Here is a 20545-nt window from a genome sequence, read left to right on the forward strand (position 1 = left end):
TTACCTTTATTGTGGTTACTTGCCTTCAGCCTAAAGAACTTTCTTTAGTATTTTCTTAAGTTGGTTTTGCTACCAACAAATTCTCTCAAGTTTTATCTGGCAGTCTTTTTTCACCTTTTTTAAAATTTATTTTTATTTATTTTTTTATTTTAAGTAGGCTCTGCACCCAACATGGGGCTTTAACTCTCAACCCTGAGATCGAGAGTGGCATCCTCTACAGACTGAGTCACCCAGGCGCCCCTTCACCTTCATTTCTGAACAGTAATTTTCCTCAGTTGAAGAGTTTTGGCTAACCAGTTTTGCATTCTGCACTTTATGTATGTTACCGCACTGCCCTCTTGCTTCTGTTATTTCTGCTAGGAGCCAGCTGCTAATCTCACAGAGGTTCCCTTTTAAGTGACTCATTCCTGTTGATTCTTTTAAAGGTTTCTCATTATCTTTTATCTTCAGCATTTTTACTCTGATGTGTCCATTTGTGGTTCTCTTTATGTTTATCTTAGGTGGAGTTCTTAGAGCTTTTGCATGTTTAGGCTATTGTTTTTCAATACATTTGGGAAGTTTTTTGGTTATTATTTCCTTGAATATTTTTTCTGTTCCTCTCTCCCCTCTCCCTCTTTTTCTGTTTCTCTCTCCCCTCTCCTTCCAGTAGGTACTCCATTTATGTGTCTGTTCGTGCATTTCATTGTGTCCCATATTCCTCTCGAGGTTTCTTTTTTTTCCCCCTCTCCACTCTTTGGCTCGTGTAATGTCTATTCATCTATCCAAGTTTTCTAATTCTTTCTTTTGCTTGTTCAAATCTACTGTTGGGTGTCTCAGGTGAGTTTTTTGTTTCAGTTATTGTACTTTGCAATTCCAGAATTATAGTGTTTTTATTTTCAATTTTAACTTTGTTGACATTCTCTATTTGAAACAGATTGTAATGCTACCTTACTTTTTTTCCTTAGGCATACTTATTTTTAGTTTTATGAACATATTTATAATAGCTACTTTAAAATCTCTTCTGTTCAATATGACATCTGGACACACTTACAGGTAGTTTTCGTTGCTTGTCTTTTTTCTGGTCTGTGGTTTATTCTTTTCTGTTTTTCTGCGTACGTAGTAGTTTTTTGATGCAAACAGGACATTTTGATAATATACTATAGCATTGCTGGGTGCTAGTGCCCTCTCCCTGCCACATTCCAGGGCTGCTTATGTGTTTCTAGTTTATTTATCCGTTAGCTTATCGTAGTGAACTATGTTTCTTTCTCACTGTGTAACATGCCTCTGATCCTGCTCCTTAGGGAGGTGCAGTTTGGGGCCTGCCTATAGCCACCGTGGGTGACTGTGGTACAGGTGCGGCTCTCTCCCACTCTCTCTGATCACACCCAGCAGTTAAACTCCACTGATTTTGGCGCTTTGCTTTGTTGTTTTCATTAGTGCCCTGGGACATAAATTCCTCTATACACTAATCCAGTCAAACTGGTTCCTTCCAGGGATTAGTTTCTGAGATTAATGTTGGGTATTTGTTCCAACCAAAGGAGGGTGCTTCCCAGCTGTCTCATTCCCTGGTTCTCTCCTGCAAACTAGCTGGCCGGGAAATCTAACTAGGGGAATCTAAAACTGAGTTTAACCTTAGTCTGGTATTTGACTTCAACAGTGGGAACTCTTTACAGAGGAACCTCAGCTAGGATTCATGATTTTTCTAATGCTGCTGTTAAATACTAGGCAAGCTTAAACAGAAATGCATCTACTTACCTATTACTAAAAGTAGTGGTTTCTGCCTCATGTTGGAGGAGCCAGAAAGCTTTGTAAGGTTGACTAGAACACTAAATTGGTGTGAAATTAGTTTTGAGTGGTTTATGTTAAAACCTGTGGAGTATCTTTTCATACAGACTATTTGTGTATTTGTACTATCTTTACTTTTTAAAATATTTTCTTTACCTTGATTCCTTGGCATCTTTATCACAAATAGGATGATTTCTCAAATTGCCTATTTGGGATATAAATACTCCTTTTTCCATGAAGTGGAGGAGGAGTGGACTTTCTGCTAGGCAGAACTACTTTGACTGCCAGCCTTCTGGGTAGTCGTGCTCTTGTTATTCTGGGAAGCTGCCAGTCAGCCAGAGTACTGCACTGCCTTTCCTCCTCAAGCACCCGTCTTGCTTAGTCCCTTTGGAGCCTGAGGGGCAAGGGAGGGGGAGAATGCAGGGGACTGACCCTCCTAGCTGTTAGTGCTGCTGGTGCTGATGGATCATCAAGAGGCTGTCCCCGTCCCTCTCTGGGCCTGGAGCCCTCTTGTGTTTTCCCACTTCTTGGCAGTAAGGTTCCTCTCTGCATGTTCTAGGTTGTCAGATGTACTAGTTTTCCACATTTCAGGTATCCCTCACAATTTTCCAGCCACAGCGGACTCTGGTTTTCTGTCACAGATTCCCAGTTGTGGATGTTTGTTTGTTGTTAGTCTTGTGGTCTTAGGTTAGAAAGGGAAGGCTGCAGTGTATGCTTATTCTATGATTTGGAAGACCCAAAACATAATGAAAATGTATTTGAAATGAATTGGTTTTGGGGTTCAGAGTGGCTGTCCTTTTATCTGCCCTTTGATTGATAAAGATCTCTTTTTAACCAGCGAGAGACACATTGGCATTGTATTTGGCAAGGCTCTTGAGGAGTGAGTTCCTTTTTTGAGCATCAAAATCTTCTGTTGAAGAAGCTCTAAATTTACATAATTAGCATGTTGAATATATCTACAGTAATTCTGAGAGGAAAATATGTTCACAGTCTTCTTATTGGAAATTCCTGGAATTTTTTTTTTTTTAATTGACGCGCCCTCCCACGCCCCCATGCCTCCTTGCACCACACTACACTTTCTAGGTAGTATAAATAGAAATTCTCATGCAGCTACACTCAGCATTCATTGAGGAGCTGCAGTATGCCTAGTGGTGTACTATGGACTAAGGGCGGAGGTTAGCAAGCCAGTGGCCTCGTGTTTTTATACATACAATCACATTGGAACACAGTCATACCCATTCATAGCCATATTGTTTATGGCTGCTTTCACTCTACAAAAGCAGATATGAGTTGTTGGAACTGAGATCATATGGCCAAGTCTAAAGTATTTTTTACCTGACTTCCTGGGGAGCATAAAGACAATGAGTCTTGATTCTCCTGAGTGTGGTGTCTTGGGCGGTGGAGAGGAAGAAATGTGTGGACTTTGGAGTGTAGACACTAGATGGAGAGGTGGAGAGCCTCGTGCCTTCATAGAGTTTGTTTTGTTTTTTGGGGGGAGAGTTTATCAGGCTGTCCTCTATTGAAATAGACACCACCAAAATTGACCTTTTGCTCTCCTTACCATTTTTATCCCGTTCACTGCTTCTGATGAAGCCCCTTTTTCCTGATACACAAGCACATTTGTACAAAGCACTGTCTGAAAGCTGCTTCCCTGTTCTGCCCTTAAATCCCTTTCATGATACCCTTTTCTCCCAATTATAAATGTACATTGAAATGCAATCTCATTCCTTTCCCTCTTTCAGAGATTAACAACAGGGTCACGAAATCATTCCTTTGCTTTTTTTATGCTTTCACTGTGTATGTACTCAGCCCTGAACAATACCTGTTATTATTTTGTCTGTTTTATAACTTTCTATAAATGGTACTGTATGTATTCTTCTGAAGCTTGGTGGGTTTTGGTTTTGTTTTTTGTCTGTTTTTGGCTCAATAATGTATTTGTGACTATCCTGCTCTATTTCTTTGACTCTCATTTGTGTCTGGCATTCTGGTATGTGGCCATCCACAGTTGATTAATCCATTTTTGGGCTGTTTTTCCCCCTTATTACGTTGACCTTTCATTATTTCTCTTTTTTTTAATAGTCTTATTGAGATGTAATTTATATGCTGTAAAATCCACTTGTTTAAAGTGTAAAATTCAGTAGCTTGTATACAGAGTGTCACCATTACCTAATTTTGGAACACTTTTATCACCCCAAGAAGAAATGTTGCACCCATTTGCATTCATTTCCTATCACCCTTCCCCTTTCCCTTCCCTACCCCCAAATTGAAACTCATCTATTTCTGTCTCTATAGATTTATCTGTTCTGGATTTTTCATATAAACGGGATCTTCTCTGGTCTTGTGACTGGCTTTCACTTAGAATGTTTTTGAGGCTCATCCATGATGTACACGATGGCTTTTAAGTTCACGATTTTTTGCTTTTACACATGATGCTTTATATGCTTTATGTATGTTAGGGAACTTTTTTTTTTAATGACTTTTACTAACAGTAAAACTCTGATTTCATATTCTTATCATTCACTGAAGCTCTGGAAGAAAAAACAAAGGTAATATTCATTACAAAAATACAGTTGAGGGGTGCCTGAGTGGCTCAGTCGATTAAGTGTCTCTCTTCAGCTCAGGTCATGATCCTTGGGATCAAGCCCCATGTCAGGCTCCCTGATCAGCGGGCCGACTGTTTCTCCCTCTCCTGCCACTCCACCCACTTGTGCTCGCTCTCAAATAAATGCGGAAGGAGGAGCAGTTAGTTTTCTGAGAGATGTGTATGAAGAGTTATAAAATGAGTGTCATTTGATCTCAGTCTAGACTGTGGAAAATTAGTAAGGTTTCAGGAAGTGGGTATGGGCAGGAAGGAGGAAGGAGAAACAGTGTGCAGAGGCACTGGGAGATGGAAGAGGGTTTTTAAGGAACTTAGAAGAAATGGGGTTGGCCTGAGTGATATTGTGGGAGGACAGAAGGCTAATAAAGGATCGATCTTTGAGGCGAGTGATGTTGCAGTGATGGTCATGGCAGTCGGGCTGAGAGGAAATGAAGTTGGAGAGGTTAGAGTGATGAACTTAGTGATAATGGGGGGAGGATTCTAAGACGACTCCCACGGTTTCTTACTTGGACAACTGAACGATTTGAGAATTTGATAAATATCCCTCACAGAGTCGAGATTAACTTGTGTTGGAAGCTATCTGCTTTCCACAGATAAAATATCTGCATTAGTTTGCTTTAAGAAGTAAAATCATTTCTTATAATTTAAAGATGACTTAAAGTGTTTTATTTCCAATTCAGAAGTGAAATGGGTTCATACTGAGCCTAGGATGTATTACTTTTAGACTTGAACAGTCCAACTATTATTGTCACTTTCTCACAGCCAAAAGAATGCAATGGTGTAAAGATTCCTGTTGATGCCAGTAAACCAAATCCAAATGATGTGGAGTTTGATAATCTGTATTTGGATATGAATGGAATCATCCATCCCTGTACTCATCCTGAAGACAAGTACGTAACCCATTTTTGTCACTGATAGCAGAAGTTACAGGGGAGTACTGTATTCTTTTACGTTGTTTGTTTGTCCTTTTAGACCAGCACCAAAAAATGAGGATGAAATGATGGTTGCAATTTTTGAGTACATTGACAGACTTTTCAATATTGTAAGACCAAGACGACTTCTCTACATGGCAATAGATGGAGTGGTAAGTGCTAAAAAAAGTTACCTTAAAATCCTCCATTTTTGTTTCTGCTTTGTTCCGAGTGTCTAGAGTGAAAGTCAGCTAAATAACGAAAAATGTTGACTGTGGTGAACTTGAGAAAGGCAGCCTGATCCTTCAGTCATTCATTCAGACATTTCTTGTACCTTGTTTTTGCCAGATAGTGTGACATACTGGGGATAATGGTGACTGCCCTTTCTTTTGAAGGGCTTACCACTAATGGGACAGAGATAAATGAGCAAGGTAGTTACTTGTGGGCTTTATAGGTACTAGATAACACATGCAGCGTGCTGAGGGAAGAGGAAATCAGTGCTACTAAAGGAGTTAGGAGGTGACTTTTGTCCCATTTCTTGAAGCATAAAGAATAACAGGAGATTGGTGGGCGGTGGAGGGGGATCAGTGGAATTGATAGGAAGAGGGAAGACCTTCTGGATTTCTCAGATGGACCCAATAAATACACTTCCCATGCCTTTGACCACACTAACACATCTGGGCAATTACGGGTGTTTTAGATTGAAAAGGGAAGTAGAGCAATGTCTTGAGAAGGCCTTATTGCCACACTTAGGAATTTGGATTTTCTCCTATGGGCAGTGAGTAGTCCTCAGAATGCTTTAAGAGGGCAATAACTTACTGACCTAGGATTACATGTCAGCTATCAACTAGCTTAGCTTATAAATAACAGCAAATTATATATCAGCATTCAAGGAAAATTAAGGTAAATCATAACCCTAAAATTTATTTAGCTATATACATATAGATTCTCTTTCTTTTAGATTTAATAATCCTAGTGGCTAATGGAATGATTTTGAAAGTCTAGAAAAGTTTGGGTCCAAGAAGATTAACTTTTCTGTAAGGTTCTCTCTATGCAATGAAAAATTTTAGCTACTTGATAACTTGGTAAGTTGCAGTTAAAGTGCAGTGAAGAGTAGAGGGAACAGGAATAGCTTATTTGGAGCATATTCAATTCATAGTGAAAGTTCTTGAAGAAAATCTGTCACTTTACATCCAGTGTGCCCTTACTGCTGGATCAAGTATAAACTGCGTACCTGTGTAAGTGTCTGTGTGTTTGTATGCTCAGGTGTGTAACATGTTTTTGTCGAAATATAAATGTGGATCAAAGAACTTGGTACTTAAAAAAGTTAGGTTAGGTGGTTTTATTTTACAGGAAAGGGAACTATTTAAAAGAGAATTTAAAGTAACTTATTTTATGTAGACAGGATGCTTGAGTCCCTTCCAGCAACAAAACTCAGTTCAGGAATTTCCAAACCTTAGAGTCCAGTTCATTTCATTCAAGCTTATCCAGTGATTTTAAATTATATTTGGTCAGAGTAATTCAAAAGTATTTTCAATTAAAACCTTGTTCCCTTTCTACCTGCTTTGCCTTCTTGTAGAGACAGAGTGGTTATTGTGGGAAATACAATATAGAAGTGCCTTGAAGTCCTACAGATTAAGAAGTCACTTTCTTTTGCTTTTATGGGGCATGGTTAATCTCATTTGGAGACCATCCTTCCTTTCAGTCACAGACATAAGGTCTTCCTGATCCTGGTTTTGTACTAGTAATTATTCATTGCATGTTGGCTGGGTCTTTGAGTAAAGTGAGCTGTCCTTCTTGGGTTCCTTGAAGGATCATAGCCCAGGAGAAGTGACATTGGGTTTTGGGCTCTGCAGTATTAATTAAGTGGCTTCTTAGGATGTTTGTCCATTTGACATGTAACTCACTTACCTGACTGAGGTCAGCTTTAAAGTTCTTGATTCTAGTATCTTTCATGAAAGGATTATTAGATGCATTACTTTTCCATTTTACTGTACTATTTTTATAAGAACAACATTGAAAATAATGTACAGATTTCGTTATATGTATTTTGAATAGTATTACATAACTATGAAATACTGTTTTCAGGCACCACGTGCTAAAATGAACCAGCAGCGTTCCAGAAGGTTCAGAGCATCAAAAGAAGGAATGGAAGCAGCAGTGGAGAAGCAGCGAGTCAGGGAAGAAATACTGGCCAAAGGTAAAGAATGTGCATCTTGAACTTGCACTTCTTATTAAATGTATATAGAATGGGGGGAGAGTTGTCAACTTTCTCTCACAGTAGGTATGGTTTTAATTTAATTAGGATCTAGAATATCTGACGAAAATTTATGTTCATTGTCAAAAAGTAGTCAATGGAATCCTTCATTCCCACTAACAAGCTTTTTTCTTTTCCCAACTCTGTAGTAAAAAGGAAACTTAGGAATAAAAGGAGGGAATTCTGGTAGGGAGAGCATATTGTCAGCCCTTTTCAGGCAAGTGCGGTTCTCAGCTAACTTTGATGTATCTGTAAGGGAGAGTGCCTCTTACTTTTCTATGGGGATTGTTAGAAAGCTACAGTTCTGTAAACATTTTCCTTAAATCACTCTGGGTAGCTTGCTTGTTACTTCCCCTTAGAACTCAGAGGTCTGTAAGAGAAGGACAGGGATAATGCAGTCCATATTTACAGGCTTTCACTAAGTCAGACACACTTCAGTAGAGGTGGATGCAGTAGGCACTGAGGCAGTGAAGTACCCAGGGTTCCCTTGATTTGGGGGAGGGGTGGGGTGTGATCATCTTTGCAGTTCCCCAGAGCTTGAAATTCCTGTTGGGTACATAGATAGAAGTTAACAAAGTCTCAGAGGGGGAGGAAGGTCAAGGAGTCCAGATACTCCATGGGACCAGTTCTCTCCCAAGACACCTGTCTGTGAGATGGGGTGTGGTTGTAGCAGGGTGGTTTGTTTGATGTTTTATTACAAGGGCGGTATGATAGACCAGGAAAGCAACAATTTATTGGCTCAAAATACTGTTGTTTGTAGGTTAAAGAGGATATCATAGTGTAGTCAACTCAAGCCTATAATTATGATACATTTTCTGTTGTTTTAATTTGCTGGAAGTGTGCAACTATATAGTTACTTTAGCTGCAACTTGTAATATGCTTAAAACCTGTTTGTACTTATAAAAGATAGTCTTTGATTTTAAAGATGTCTTCTTTCTTGAAGATGTTTTGAAATATATTTGTCTTGAAAAAAACTAATCAGTGATATAGAGGACAAATAGGACTTTTATATCACAGCTGATAATTTTATTTCTTACCATATAAAGCTGTAATAAACTCAGTAGTTTAGGGGCACCTGGGTGGCTCAGTTACTTAAACATCTTTCTTTGGCTCAGGTCATGATCTTAGGCTTCTGGGATCGAGCTCTGAGTCTGGCTCCCTCCTCGGTGGGGAGTCTGCTTGGCCCTCTCTTTCTTCCCCTACTCGTTCGTGAGCATGCACTCATGCACGGACACGCTCTCTCTCTCAAATAAATAAATAAAAATCTTTAGATAACAAACAAGTCAGCACTTTAATTTTGTTTTTCTAAGGTACCTTTATCTCAGGAATTATTATCAAAATGAGAACTCCTAACCTGTGTGTGTGTGTGTGTGTGTGTGTGTGTGTGTGTGTGTGTGTTGTGCTGCAGAGGGCATTATGAAGAATGTCATAATTTTCATATTTTGGTAAACTCTCATATCTTTTGTATACCATTTTGATGGTCATGTTAAAGCTTATATTAAATTTGAGAGGATGAAAAAAAATTAAAATAAAATAAAAATTTGAGAGGATAAATCTCATTTTCTTCCCCAAAGGGGGAACATTTGTTCCTCAGATGACAATATTTCCCTTTCTTTAGTATTTGGATTTGTTTTTGTTGTTCTGGCTTAATACTGAGTAATTTACCTGACTTTTTGTGGGGAGAACAGAACATTGCTTCTTTTTCCTCTAGGTGGCTTTCTTCCTCCAGAAGAAATAAAAGAAAGATTCGACAGCAACTGTATTACACCAGTAAGTAGTCTCATACTTTGCCAGCTATTGCTAACTCTTAAATGGTAGGTTAATTTATTTCTTTCTGTCATTTTAGGGAACCGAGTTCATGGACAATCTTGCTAAATGCCTTCGCTATTACATAGCTGATCGTTTAAATAATGACCCTGGGTGGAAAAACTTGACAGTAAGTTTCACATTTTGGTACTTCAGGAAGATAAGGGTGATCATTTTAGGCTGTACTTTGATATGACTGATAACCCCATAAAATGCTAGTTGACTGTCAGAGGAAAGAGAAGCTTCCAGGGTTATTAGAGATGGGGTGCCCTGCATGGTCCAGTTTTAGACTGCTGAATTTGCTCTCAGTGCCAATTTTGTCTTCTTACCGTCACTATGAAGCTATAAAATGGGACCCATCACTTAAAAAAAAATACATATATAATATTTTGTATTATATATAAAAATACGTATTTTTCTATATATATGTATATATATACATATATATGTATGTCCTTGACCTCATGTATATATGTGTGTATATATATATATATACATATATACACATATATATAGAAAAAATATATTTATATTCATATATATATATGAAAGCAATTTTTAAATGGAAATTTCTATAGTTAGAATCGAAATAGAGCAAGATTAAAGTCATGGGGGGCCTTTAAAGAATAGCTGTGTTCTCCTACGTGTTTAAGTAAAATTTAAATGAACTTTTATGTAATTTTAAATTCAAAGCTTGTTGGGGCACTTGGGTGGCTCAGTCGGTTAAGGGTGTGCCTTCTGCTCAGGTCATGATCTTGAGGTCCTGGGATTGAGCCCTGCATCATGCTCCCTGCTAGGTGGGGAATTTGCTTCTCCCTTTCCCACTCCCCCTGCTGGTGCGCTCTCTTTTTCTCTCTCACTTTCCCAAATAAATAAAATCTTTTTAAAAATCAAAAAAATAAATTCAAAGCTTTTTTTGCTATAAACTAGATATGGTAAATTATATTTAATGGCTATCTTTTATTGATTACTCCCAGGGCTTATGTGGTTTGGGGCTGTATCCTTGGGTAGCAGTAAGAATACTAGAACTGATCATTTCTTTTGGCTAAATTTGACTGAAACATTTCATTTTTTCTGTTCCTGTAGTAGGTTAACCAGTGAAACAATTTTGATGTTTAACACACACCTTATGAAAAATTTCTAATTAATAACACTGTCTTAATAGAATTATCCTGATTTATTTTAAGCTATTCAATTTTATTGATTTTTGTGCTAGAAATTTGGGGATGAACTGACAGTGTTAAAAACTATTTTTTATAGGTTATTTTATCTGATGCTAGTGCTCCTGGTGAGGGAGAACATAAAATCATGGATTATATTAGAAGACAAAGAGGTAAAACTCCCTTATAAATATTTTATTATATGTTCTATTTAAAAAGTCAAGCCATTATATAGAAACTATTTGGTAGAATATGATATTCCTGTGATATAAAATACATTTATATAAATATAATGTATCTTTCCCCCCCTCTTTAGCCCAACCTAACCATGACCCAAACACTCATCATTGCTTATGTGGAGCAGATGGTAAGTTTCTTTTTTGAGATTTGATTCTCTTGGATTAAACCATAGCAAGTTAATAGGTTAGTGTGTAGTAGTGGATTATTCCTGGTTTCCTGAAAATTCTAATATGCCTTGCTCATTTTATGTTTGAGAAGGAACTGGTATTAAGTTGTTTAGTTTGTGATTCATGTTCATTTATCTTACATTTTAAAAATATTTTTCAACCTTTTGATACTGCATGCCTTTAAAATGGAAGATTTTCTGTGCCCATGTGTCTGGAGGACAGCTTGTTGCCTGAGAACTAGGAAGTTTTAGGTTTTTTGGCTTTACCACCTCTGCTTATGTGCTTGTTTGGGCTTTTCTTTGTGTTGGTGTCTTGTGTGACAGTGGTGTCCTTTATCATTGGTTGTGGTAGGGTCTTCTCAGAGTGCTCACAGTTCATTGTTTTTATCGTTGTTCGTTGACAGCTGACCTCATTATGCTCGGCCTTGCTACACATGAACCCAACTTTACCATCATTAGAGAAGAATTCAAACCAAACAAACCTAAACCATGTGGACTTTGTAATCAGTTTGGACATGAGGTCAAGGACTGTGAAGGTTTGCCAAGAGAAAAGAAGGGAAAGGTAGGAACTTTGAAATGGTAGTTGCCTCATTTAAAATTTTTCTATTTTATTTTTTGTGGTAATAAAATATACTTAACACACAATATACTGTTTTAACTATTTTTAAGTTTACAGTTTAGTGGCATTAAGTATATTCAGGTTACTTCATTTTTAGAATGGGTAAAGAGAAGATTGTATTTATATTAGATTTTTACCTACTTGCTCTGTACCCCTCACAGGAATGTATCTTTCAAAGCCCTTTAAAGTGAATACACATTCAAAAGCATGCATGCACTCAATCTTTCTCCTTTCCACCTCTAACATAGCTTATGTCTACATGAGGCTTAGGTCTCCTAGTTAATAATGCCTCTTGCACATGACTTGTTTGTAGAAGTATCTCAAATGATTTTTCTTAAAAAGAATATAAATAAAATATATTATTCTGCTTGATACTTTTAAGTTACTCCTAGTTCCTATATATTTTGGGTTCACTTGATTATATCCAGCCCCCTTTGAATGGGTTTTCATCTGATTTAAGAATATGTTGCCTCTTTAAAAGACATGCTGAGTGGAAAAAAGGTAAAAAATACACTATGTTTATAGAGAAGGGTCTAGAAGTATCTGCCTTGAAATTTAATATTGGCTGGATGTAGGTCAGGGATTGGCAAACTACAGACCTCCAGATTTGACCAATGAGCTAAAAATGGTATGTATATTTTTAAAGAGTTGTAAAAACAAAACAAAACATGAAAGAATATGCAACAGAGACCATGTGTCTCCAAAAGGATAAAATGTTTACTCTCTAGGCTTTTGCAAAAAACATTTGCTGATCCCCGGTCTAGGTGTGATTGGGATTATGAATAATTTTTTATTTTTAAAATGGTTTGGTGAATTCTTTTTTTGTTGTTGTTAATACTTGTAATATTAAAATGGATTTTGCTTTAGAGAAAGCCATGATATTGATTTTGTTGGAAAAAGTTACACGGTTTAGAGTAGACTTGTTTAATCTTGACTCCCCTTCCCTGCAGCATGATGAACTTGCAGATAGTCTTCCTTGTGCAGAAGGAGAATTTATCTTCCTTCGTCTTAATGTTCTTCGTGAGGTATGTAGCAATAAACATTGGGATCAGTATTCTAAAGCAGGGTGGCTTTCGATAGCTTTAATGGTAGCATTCCTTCTTGGTTGTAGTATTTGGAAAGAGAGCTCACCATGGCCAGCCTGCCGTTTACATTTGATGTCGAGAGGAGTATTGATGACTGGGTCTTTATGTGCTTCTTTGTGGGAAATGACTTCCTTCCTCACCTGCCATCATTAGAAATTAGGTACGTGTGTTTGTGTGGGTTTTCAAACTAGTGTTTTAGCCTTCTTGCCTTTACAGTGCACACTGGTCCTAATGCGTAATGTTTGTTTCCTGGTGGCAGGGAAGGTGCAATTGATCGTTTGGTTAACATATACAAAAATGTGGTACACAAAACTGGGGTAAGTTCATTCTTGAATAATTTCAAAACAGAAGTATTTGCTTTTATAAGAAGATCATTTTACATGTATTTTATCACTTACAGGGTTACCTTACAGAAAGTGGTTATGTCAATCTGCAAAGAGTACAGATGATCATGTTAGCAGTTGGTGAAGTTGAGGATAGCATTTTTAAAAAGAGAAAGGATGATGAGGTAAAGTGTTTCTATTGCAGTAGCTAAATTGCTCCTGTCTCTAATAGGCTGTGATGATCCTGTGATTGTACTTTTAACCTCTTGAGTGCGTTGTTCTATCATTATAGTGTATCAAACACTAATGTAATCATGAGTGGTCAGTGCTTTGATTATTTTATAAAGGTGGTGATGCTTACTGTGTGGAACTATGTATTGCACCCTGTGTGAGTTGCATTATAATTTTTTTCTCTCTTCATAATCTTAAGATAAAAATCCAAACACCTGTCTAATCAGTGGGCTATGAAATGAGGGTGCCAAGGCTAGATGAATGCTGGGATTGAACTCGTGGCTGCCATGTTTTATAGGAAATATTTATGCCCTGGAAGACAGGTTAAGACTTAGGAACTCTCTACTCTGGTAGTAGAGTATAGGGGGTCAGGGTTGGATTGCATCAGCCAAGGCAAAGGGTTGCAACTCTGAGTAAGAAATTTATACACAAAAGAAGGAAATAAAATAACAAAGCACTTGGAAATTGATTACGTATGATAGGATGAGTGCTTAGGTGAGAAGTCCAGGTTTCTGGCTCGGGCAGTGGGGAGATTGCTGGTGCCATTCACTAAGATAGCAAGCACTTGGGGTATAGGAGGTTGGGGTGGGGACCAGTTAGAAACTGAGTTTCATTTTGGAGATACTAAGTTTGAGGCACCGTAAAGGACACTGGAGAGGAGAAAGTCCATGAAGCAATTAGATGGATTTGTGTAAAGCTCAGGCAGAAGTCTTTTGAAAGGAGATTTTAGAACCATTAGTAGATGGGAGATACTTCAAGCTGTCAGTGTAAACTTGAAGTCCCTGGGACTCTGTGTGGAGTGAAAGTGCCTCCAATAGAAACGTTGAGAAACATGGACATTTAAGGAGAGAGAAGAGCTAGTTGTAGAGAAATGGAAGGAAATCCCTAAAGAGAGAAGCCATTGGTGCTCTTTGAGGTGTCAGGGAAAGATGGACAGGCCCCTAGTCCATGGCCAGGGGTTTAGAGGGGCGGTAGCTTGGAGGCAAAGGGGTTGGTTGGAGGGTGGTTATGGGAGAGTGTTAAGGGAGGCAAGCAGTGGATAAAATTTAACAGATAGTAGCTTCTTAGAGAGTGAAGGAAATCCTTTCAGAAACTGATCTTACAAAAATTCATATGCCTGTTTTGAGCAAATATTGCTACATTGCTTTATGATTTCCTTACAGATTAAAACATGTCATTGTATCTGACAGGATTTTATATTTTCTTCAACTTTGTGTGCTGTAGCTAGTGGTTTGTTTCTTAGAACTTTCAGTAACATTTTATGTAACAGAGTGAGTGGACTGTAAGCATTCTTTCCAAAACCTTTGGTACTTGGTAATCCGCTATGGTGACAAGTACTTTTCACATGTAAGGTTCCAATAACAGAACTGACTTTGGGATATCAAATGTCTACCAGCATAGCCATTTTGAACTAGTCTTCAACAGTTACAGTTGAAGTGGAGTTGGCTCCACTTGACCTGCTTCCGTTTATGCTTAAGAAAAAAACTGTATGTACATACAATACTACTTGATATAAAAACCTTATATTAGAATAACCCTTTTGTGTGGCTTTAGCAGACTCTGTACTAATAAATATTGGTGATATTTGGCATTAGAGCAGGATGTATGAGATTTGATAGGTATCGAAGTGCTTCAGACTTAAGTAATATGGTTTCCAGCTGGACTAGCATTTTAAAGCTCTTTGGATCTTTTTTGGTGTTCCTGACATCATACGATGTCTATCAGCAAGGTTGGGCATCGGTGGAAATTTATGAACCTTCAGAAATTCAATATAAAAGTATCCAGGTGTATGTATTTTCCTGGAAAGTGTGTCTGTGGCTTTTGACTGATTTCCAAAGGAGTTCATAGCACAAAATAGACAGTAGAAAAGGAATACATCAGTATTTGTTACTAAAACTGAGCAGTTGAAGGTGATGCTTTTTGTTTTGTAAGCTTTGATGTTTGCCCTTTATGTTGCAAATGCCCTTCATTTATCCAGCAAATATTTATTGTTTATCATGTGCCAGATAGTATTCTGAGTGTCATTGATATAACAGAAAAAAAAGTAGACAAAAAATTCCTGACCTCATGGAGCTTACATTCTTTCAGAAATGGACAATAAGCACAAAAACTAAGTAAACTGTACTGTGTTATAGAGTGATGAGTGCTGTGAAGAAAATTAAAGCAGGTGAGGAAACGTCTGGGAAGGTGGAGATGGGATTGTTGCATTTCTAGAAAAGGTGATTAGAGAAGGCCTCACCAACAGATGACTTTGAATAAAGACCTGGAGAATGTGAAGAAGTAAACCATGCAGGTGTTTGCAAGAAGAGCATTTCGAGCAGAGAGGAAATAGCCAGTGCAGAGGCTCTAGGGCATGTGCCCAGGATGTTGACTGTATGGAGGCAAAGATAGAAGCCAAGAGCCCAGTTAGGAAGTTCTTTTGCAGCAGTCCAAGGCGAGCCAGCATGGTGGCAGTGAAGATGGTAAGAGGTAGTTGAATTTTAAATATATTTTGATAGTTGAATCACTGGATTGGCTAATGGATTCAATGCTAAGTTGAGAGAAGGAAGAAGAGTATCAAGAATGACTCCAAGGCATTTTGTCTGAGCAGTTGAAAAATGGTCTGAGCAACAGATGATGAAGACTGGGAGGTGCAAAGTTGGGGGTGGGGATTCTGTTTTGGACATGTTAGGTTTGAGACACTCAGTTGGATATGTTGAATGGGGAGAGGTCCTGGTTGGAGACTCGTCACCGTATAGGTGGTGTTTAAAGCCATGAGACTAGATGATTACTCTCATAGGAGTAGAGAAGTCCAAGTGTTTGGCACAGAGGAACACTAACGTTGAGAGATTGGAGAGTCATGGAGCAAAGGCATGCAGCAAGAGTGAAAAGAGAAACAGGTGAGTGTAGTGGCTTGGAAGCCAAGTGAAGAGCATGATTCAAGACCGACCAGTCATGGTCAGATAAGGACTGAAAACTGACCAGTGGCTTTCACAGTCTGTAGCTTGTTGGTACCCTAGATAAGAAACATTTCAATTAAAGATAGAGAGGAAAGCTTGATTAAGGAAGTTGGTGGATTTCATATCTGAGGAGGTTTTAAGGTAGCCATTCACATATATTCAACATTCACCTTCTCTTCTGGCAGAAAGTATAAATTTCAGATCTTATTAAGGGTGTTATTTTGCAGTTGGCATTACTGACCTGGAAGGGATAGAAGTACAGCTACTCAGGTGGCAGTCAGTATAGTGCCTACTGGCCCCTGTTTTGGGCTATTGTAGGACTTTAGTTGTTCCAGTGCCATGATACTCACAGAATCTTGGGCATGGAAGGAGTGCTTTCTGGGACCAGGGAGGCCTTTGAATGGCCAAACAGTTAGTGGGGAACAAGATCAGTCCCAAATCTGTTTAATTGAAACCATGACTACATTTTGAAAATGAGTGGAGGGGAAAAATCAGTGCAGACTGGACCCTTTCTTGTGAATTAAGTTGTCTCAGAAGGAGCAGTGCAAACATCTGAATTTCCTTCCTTCCTTTCATGAGATTGACTTTTTGGAACCTGGCCGGGGTGGGGGGGTAGAGTTTGCACAGAGCTGCACTTCTGTCCTTACCCACTTTGTGCTGTGCATGCTACAGAATTAGGAACTGTGCATGCTACAGAATTAGGAACTATCGAGCCTTTTTTAGGTAACAGAAGTTCATTATTGTCTTGTTAATTTTTTTTTAAATGGCCATCTTTGTTATTAACTGTGTTCAGCTAAAACTTAGGAATTTTTTTCTTACTTACTTGTATCTTCTCCATGTTGACAGCCTCCAGGGTGAAACCAAGAGTCTTTGTCATGACTCTTGCATTCTTTCCTGAAATGATGTCAAAAACTATCTGAAAATATTAAGAGGAAAATTAAATTATATTTAAACTCCATTTAGAGTGCTCTCTATCCATCTAAAGTTCTGATAAACAACACTTTGAATATATGGCCCATTGCCTAGTTTAATTATGTACCTAGGTTTCTGGGGTCTTCCTTTAAAACTTAAATTGTTTCCCAAATCATTCCTGGTAATGTTTAACTCTGACATTTTTGTGTAATTATTTGACAGAATATGTGGATTTTATACTTTTAGGACAGTTTTAGAAGACGACAGAAAGAAAAAAGAAAGAGAATGAAGGTGAGTTTTAATTAATTTCATAAGATTGGCAATAGCATAAGTTTACAATTTGGGAAAAAGATGTTTATTGCAGTAGCTTTATTCCTTATCCAGTAGCAGTTGGATAGGGGTGTAATGTCTACCCAGCTGCCTTCTTGCCTGGAGAAAGAGTGCTGATGTCAAGTCTTTTCTAAACTCTGGAGTCTGAAAAGATGCACTTGATGGACATAGGGTGCTTAGCTATTTGATTTTTTTGTGTGATTTTAAGGAAATCACAAAGCCTAATTACCAGTTCATTTAGAGGTATTGTTTTTGTAATAAAAACAGTCAACCCTTTATATCCTCTTATAAGTTACTGCATTCTGTCTATATCTTTGTCAGTTTAATCTTCCTGAAACTCTTGTTTCTCTGTTCGGAAATGACCAGCGACTTTGTAGTGCCCTTAGAGCCCACTTCTCTCTCAGGCTGGCATGCGGAGTGTACTGTGATCCAGTCCGATTTTAGCTGCCCAGTTTTCTGTGCTGTCTTCTAAATGTACCACGTCATTCCTGACTCTGTTGCTTGCATTTGCTAGCTCAGAGTGGATTTCTGACTTGACGACTCCCTCACATGTTAGCTTTTCCACTGGGGCCTCCCTTGTGGCCTTGGCCCTAGTCCAGGATGAGCAGTCCTTTTCTTTGAACTCCACTGCTTCTTGCTTGTGATATTTGTTTTCTTACCTCATTGCACAATGCTCTATAGTTACTTCTTTAGTTCTTGTTTTTCTTGTCTTTACTGGATTTTAAACTCATGGAATTTAGGTTGTGCCTTTTATTACTGTATTTTATTAGAAGTGAGCAAGTTGGGCAACTTAGAAGGGAGAAAAGTAGAGTTATTTATTGTTACAGGTAGGTTCAAAACGACTTAGATTGCGAGGGGAATATCTGCTTTCTACCTTATGTATTATTATTTTCTTTTAGTCAGTATCTGTGTAAAAAGTATGTTTTACCAGTCAGCCACAACTGTCACCTATTAACAGCTGTAATCATAGCTCTAATTAGAAATAGAGTTAAATTCTAACAAGGTGAAGGGTAAATAAAAGGGGGTTTTTCTAAGTATAAATCAAACTCTTGACTAGTTTTTTAACCTTCATAGTTATATTATTTTTATGTGCCTGAAGTTGTTTCTTAAATATGTTCTGAAATGGTCAGTAAACATAATGGAATAGCTTACTGAGGCTTGAATAGATTGTGTGTATCAGAACAGTGTATTATATGTACTTTTAGAACGGTTATTACTAAAACTGTTTACAGGGTGAGTTACCATCAAATCAAATTGTGGATAGCTCTATAAATGCTAACAGAAATCTGGTTCCTCCTTTAAGTGCTTACAGTGAGGACTCTGTTCCATTGCCTTCTTTTCCTCCAGTCATCTAACTGTATTGTGACTTAATTTTAATTTCTGCATTTGTTTCCATTTATGTTAGAGAGATCAACCAGCTTTCTCTCCTGGTGGAATACTAACCCCGCATGCCTTGGGTTCAAGAAATTCACCAGGTTCTCAAGTAGCCAGTAATCCGAGACAAGCAGCCTATGAAATGAGGATGCAGAATAACTCTGTAAGTGACTTACTTTTACGTGGCATTGAAAACTCTATAAGTGACTTACTTTTACGTGGCATTGAAAAGGATGCAGAATAACTCTGTAAGTGACTTACTTTTACGTGACCATCAGAGGTCTCTTGTGGTTGTGTGTAAATTTTTTACTCAGCCTGAAGTTCTGTTTTGTAGTTTTTCTCCATTTCTTTTCCCTTGAGATATTTTTAACTTTGTTGAATCCATGATTATCAATATGTAAATATCTAAATGATCTGAAAGAAAAAAAATGCATGTAAATATAGATAGCTAAGTGGCTGCAATGTTTCTGTAATGCAAATGGGCCACAGTGGTTCCCCCTTCTCCTAAAGGTACTGGGTGCTAGAAGCATGATGGGGACATCTGAGTATCTCATAGCTGGGGGTAAGAGAGGAAGGTAGGTTTTCCCCTTTCTTTCCAGGGATCATCTATGAGCATTTTATTATATGTATTCCTCTGTCTGTCAAATACAGGTACTTCTCACTGCCTGAATTCTTGCTGTCCAACTCAGGCATGGAGTAGATCTGAATACATAGTTTAAGTTAGCTCTCACTATGCAGATTCTGGTTGCTCCGTACTTTGAAACTCGAATTGAATGGATTTGCCACCTGGTATCCCTCCTTGTTTGAACTTGGTGATCCAGACTGAAGAAGCAGGTCATCTCAGCCAGCAAGGCTATAGTCTTTCCAGTAGCTTCCTGTTGTAGTGGCAACACACCATAAGACCAGAGCACATGGGAGGGTAGCACAGGGGTAAGGGAACAGACCATGAATTGATGTACAGCAAATAATCAAAGTTTTTTCTTATTTCAGGCTGATAGGCATAAGAGAGATGTGTGTTGTAGAGAGAGGAAATATATTTTGTAAGGTTTGGTATCTAATGTAAATTTTTGTTTTGATATATTCAAGGAAATTGCATAAGTTTTGATATTTCATTATTCTAACAGTTAACCCTATTGATGCTCAAGTCCTTTATTACAGAGCAATCTTGTATGTGGAGTTTTTGCCGTATCAGGAGAATGATTTATATTCCTGCAAATTCCCATCTCAAAGTTTTAGGACTTAGCTGTGGAATTTGAGAATTCATGAGAATTTGCATCTCCCGAGAGAAGCAGCCTGGGTTTTTGTTATGTTTTTTTTCTGTTTGATTTTTGTGTTCTTGTCTTATTCTTTACACCATTAACAGTGTGATATGGAGGATTAGTGAAAGGATTGCAATGAGACACTTGAACAGAACAGAAAAGGCTGATGTCCCTCTTTTAAGATTATGGTGGTTACCGTCCCCACAAAGTGTAACTGAATGACTTGCTTGTCAAACACCATGTCCATGATAGTATGCTTTTTCTTAATCCCAGGGAAAAGGGAGGTTTAAACTTTGCCAGCTCTGATTGCGTTGAAAAGGATTCCAGTATTATATTGAGGCTCCATAGGATTAGACCCACTTTTGATTAATAATGTCTGCCGTGGGAGTAGGAATAGGGAGATTGATGATTAGTTGCTTAGTCAATCCTGTTTTTAATTCCTCTTGACACAATTAATTTCTGTTGGAGGCTTTGCAGAGAGGGATTTTTATATAGAATATTAGGAATTTAAGGAAATCACAAAGCCTAATTACCAGTTCATTTAGAGGGAGTCTTTGAAGTTACAAATTT

General features: G+C 38.0%; 1 protein-coding gene across 1 annotated transcript in view; it reads left to right on the forward strand.

Moving 5' to 3' along the window:
* Positions 1-20545, forward strand: part of XRN2 (5'-3' exoribonuclease 2) — an 82462-nt gene that overhangs the window by 16058 nt on the left and 45859 nt on the right. Inside the window, exons 2-15 of the mRNA XM_045776775.2 lie at positions 5126-5253; positions 5336-5447; positions 7363-7474; positions 9243-9301; positions 9378-9467; positions 10598-10670; positions 10814-10864; positions 11308-11465; positions 12473-12547; positions 12634-12767; positions 12867-12924; positions 13008-13115; positions 17259-17303; positions 18748-18879. Coding sequence (XP_045632731.1) covers positions 5126-5253; positions 5336-5447; positions 7363-7474; positions 9243-9301; positions 9378-9467; positions 10598-10670; positions 10814-10864; positions 11308-11465; positions 12473-12547; positions 12634-12767; positions 12867-12924; positions 13008-13115; positions 17259-17303; positions 18748-18879 — 1335 coding nt within the window. The remainder of the gene's footprint in view (positions 1-5125; positions 5254-5335; positions 5448-7362; positions 7475-9242; positions 9302-9377; positions 9468-10597; positions 10671-10813; positions 10865-11307; positions 11466-12472; positions 12548-12633; positions 12768-12866; positions 12925-13007; positions 13116-17258; positions 17304-18747; positions 18880-20545) is intronic.

The sequence above is a fragment of the Ursus americanus genome, chromosome 22 (genome assembly GCF_024610735.1).
Source record: "Ursus americanus isolate L20-20 chromosome 22, mUrsAme1.1.p, whole genome shotgun sequence".
Classification (NCBI taxonomy): Eukaryota; Metazoa; Chordata; class Mammalia; order Carnivora; family Ursidae; genus Ursus; species Ursus americanus.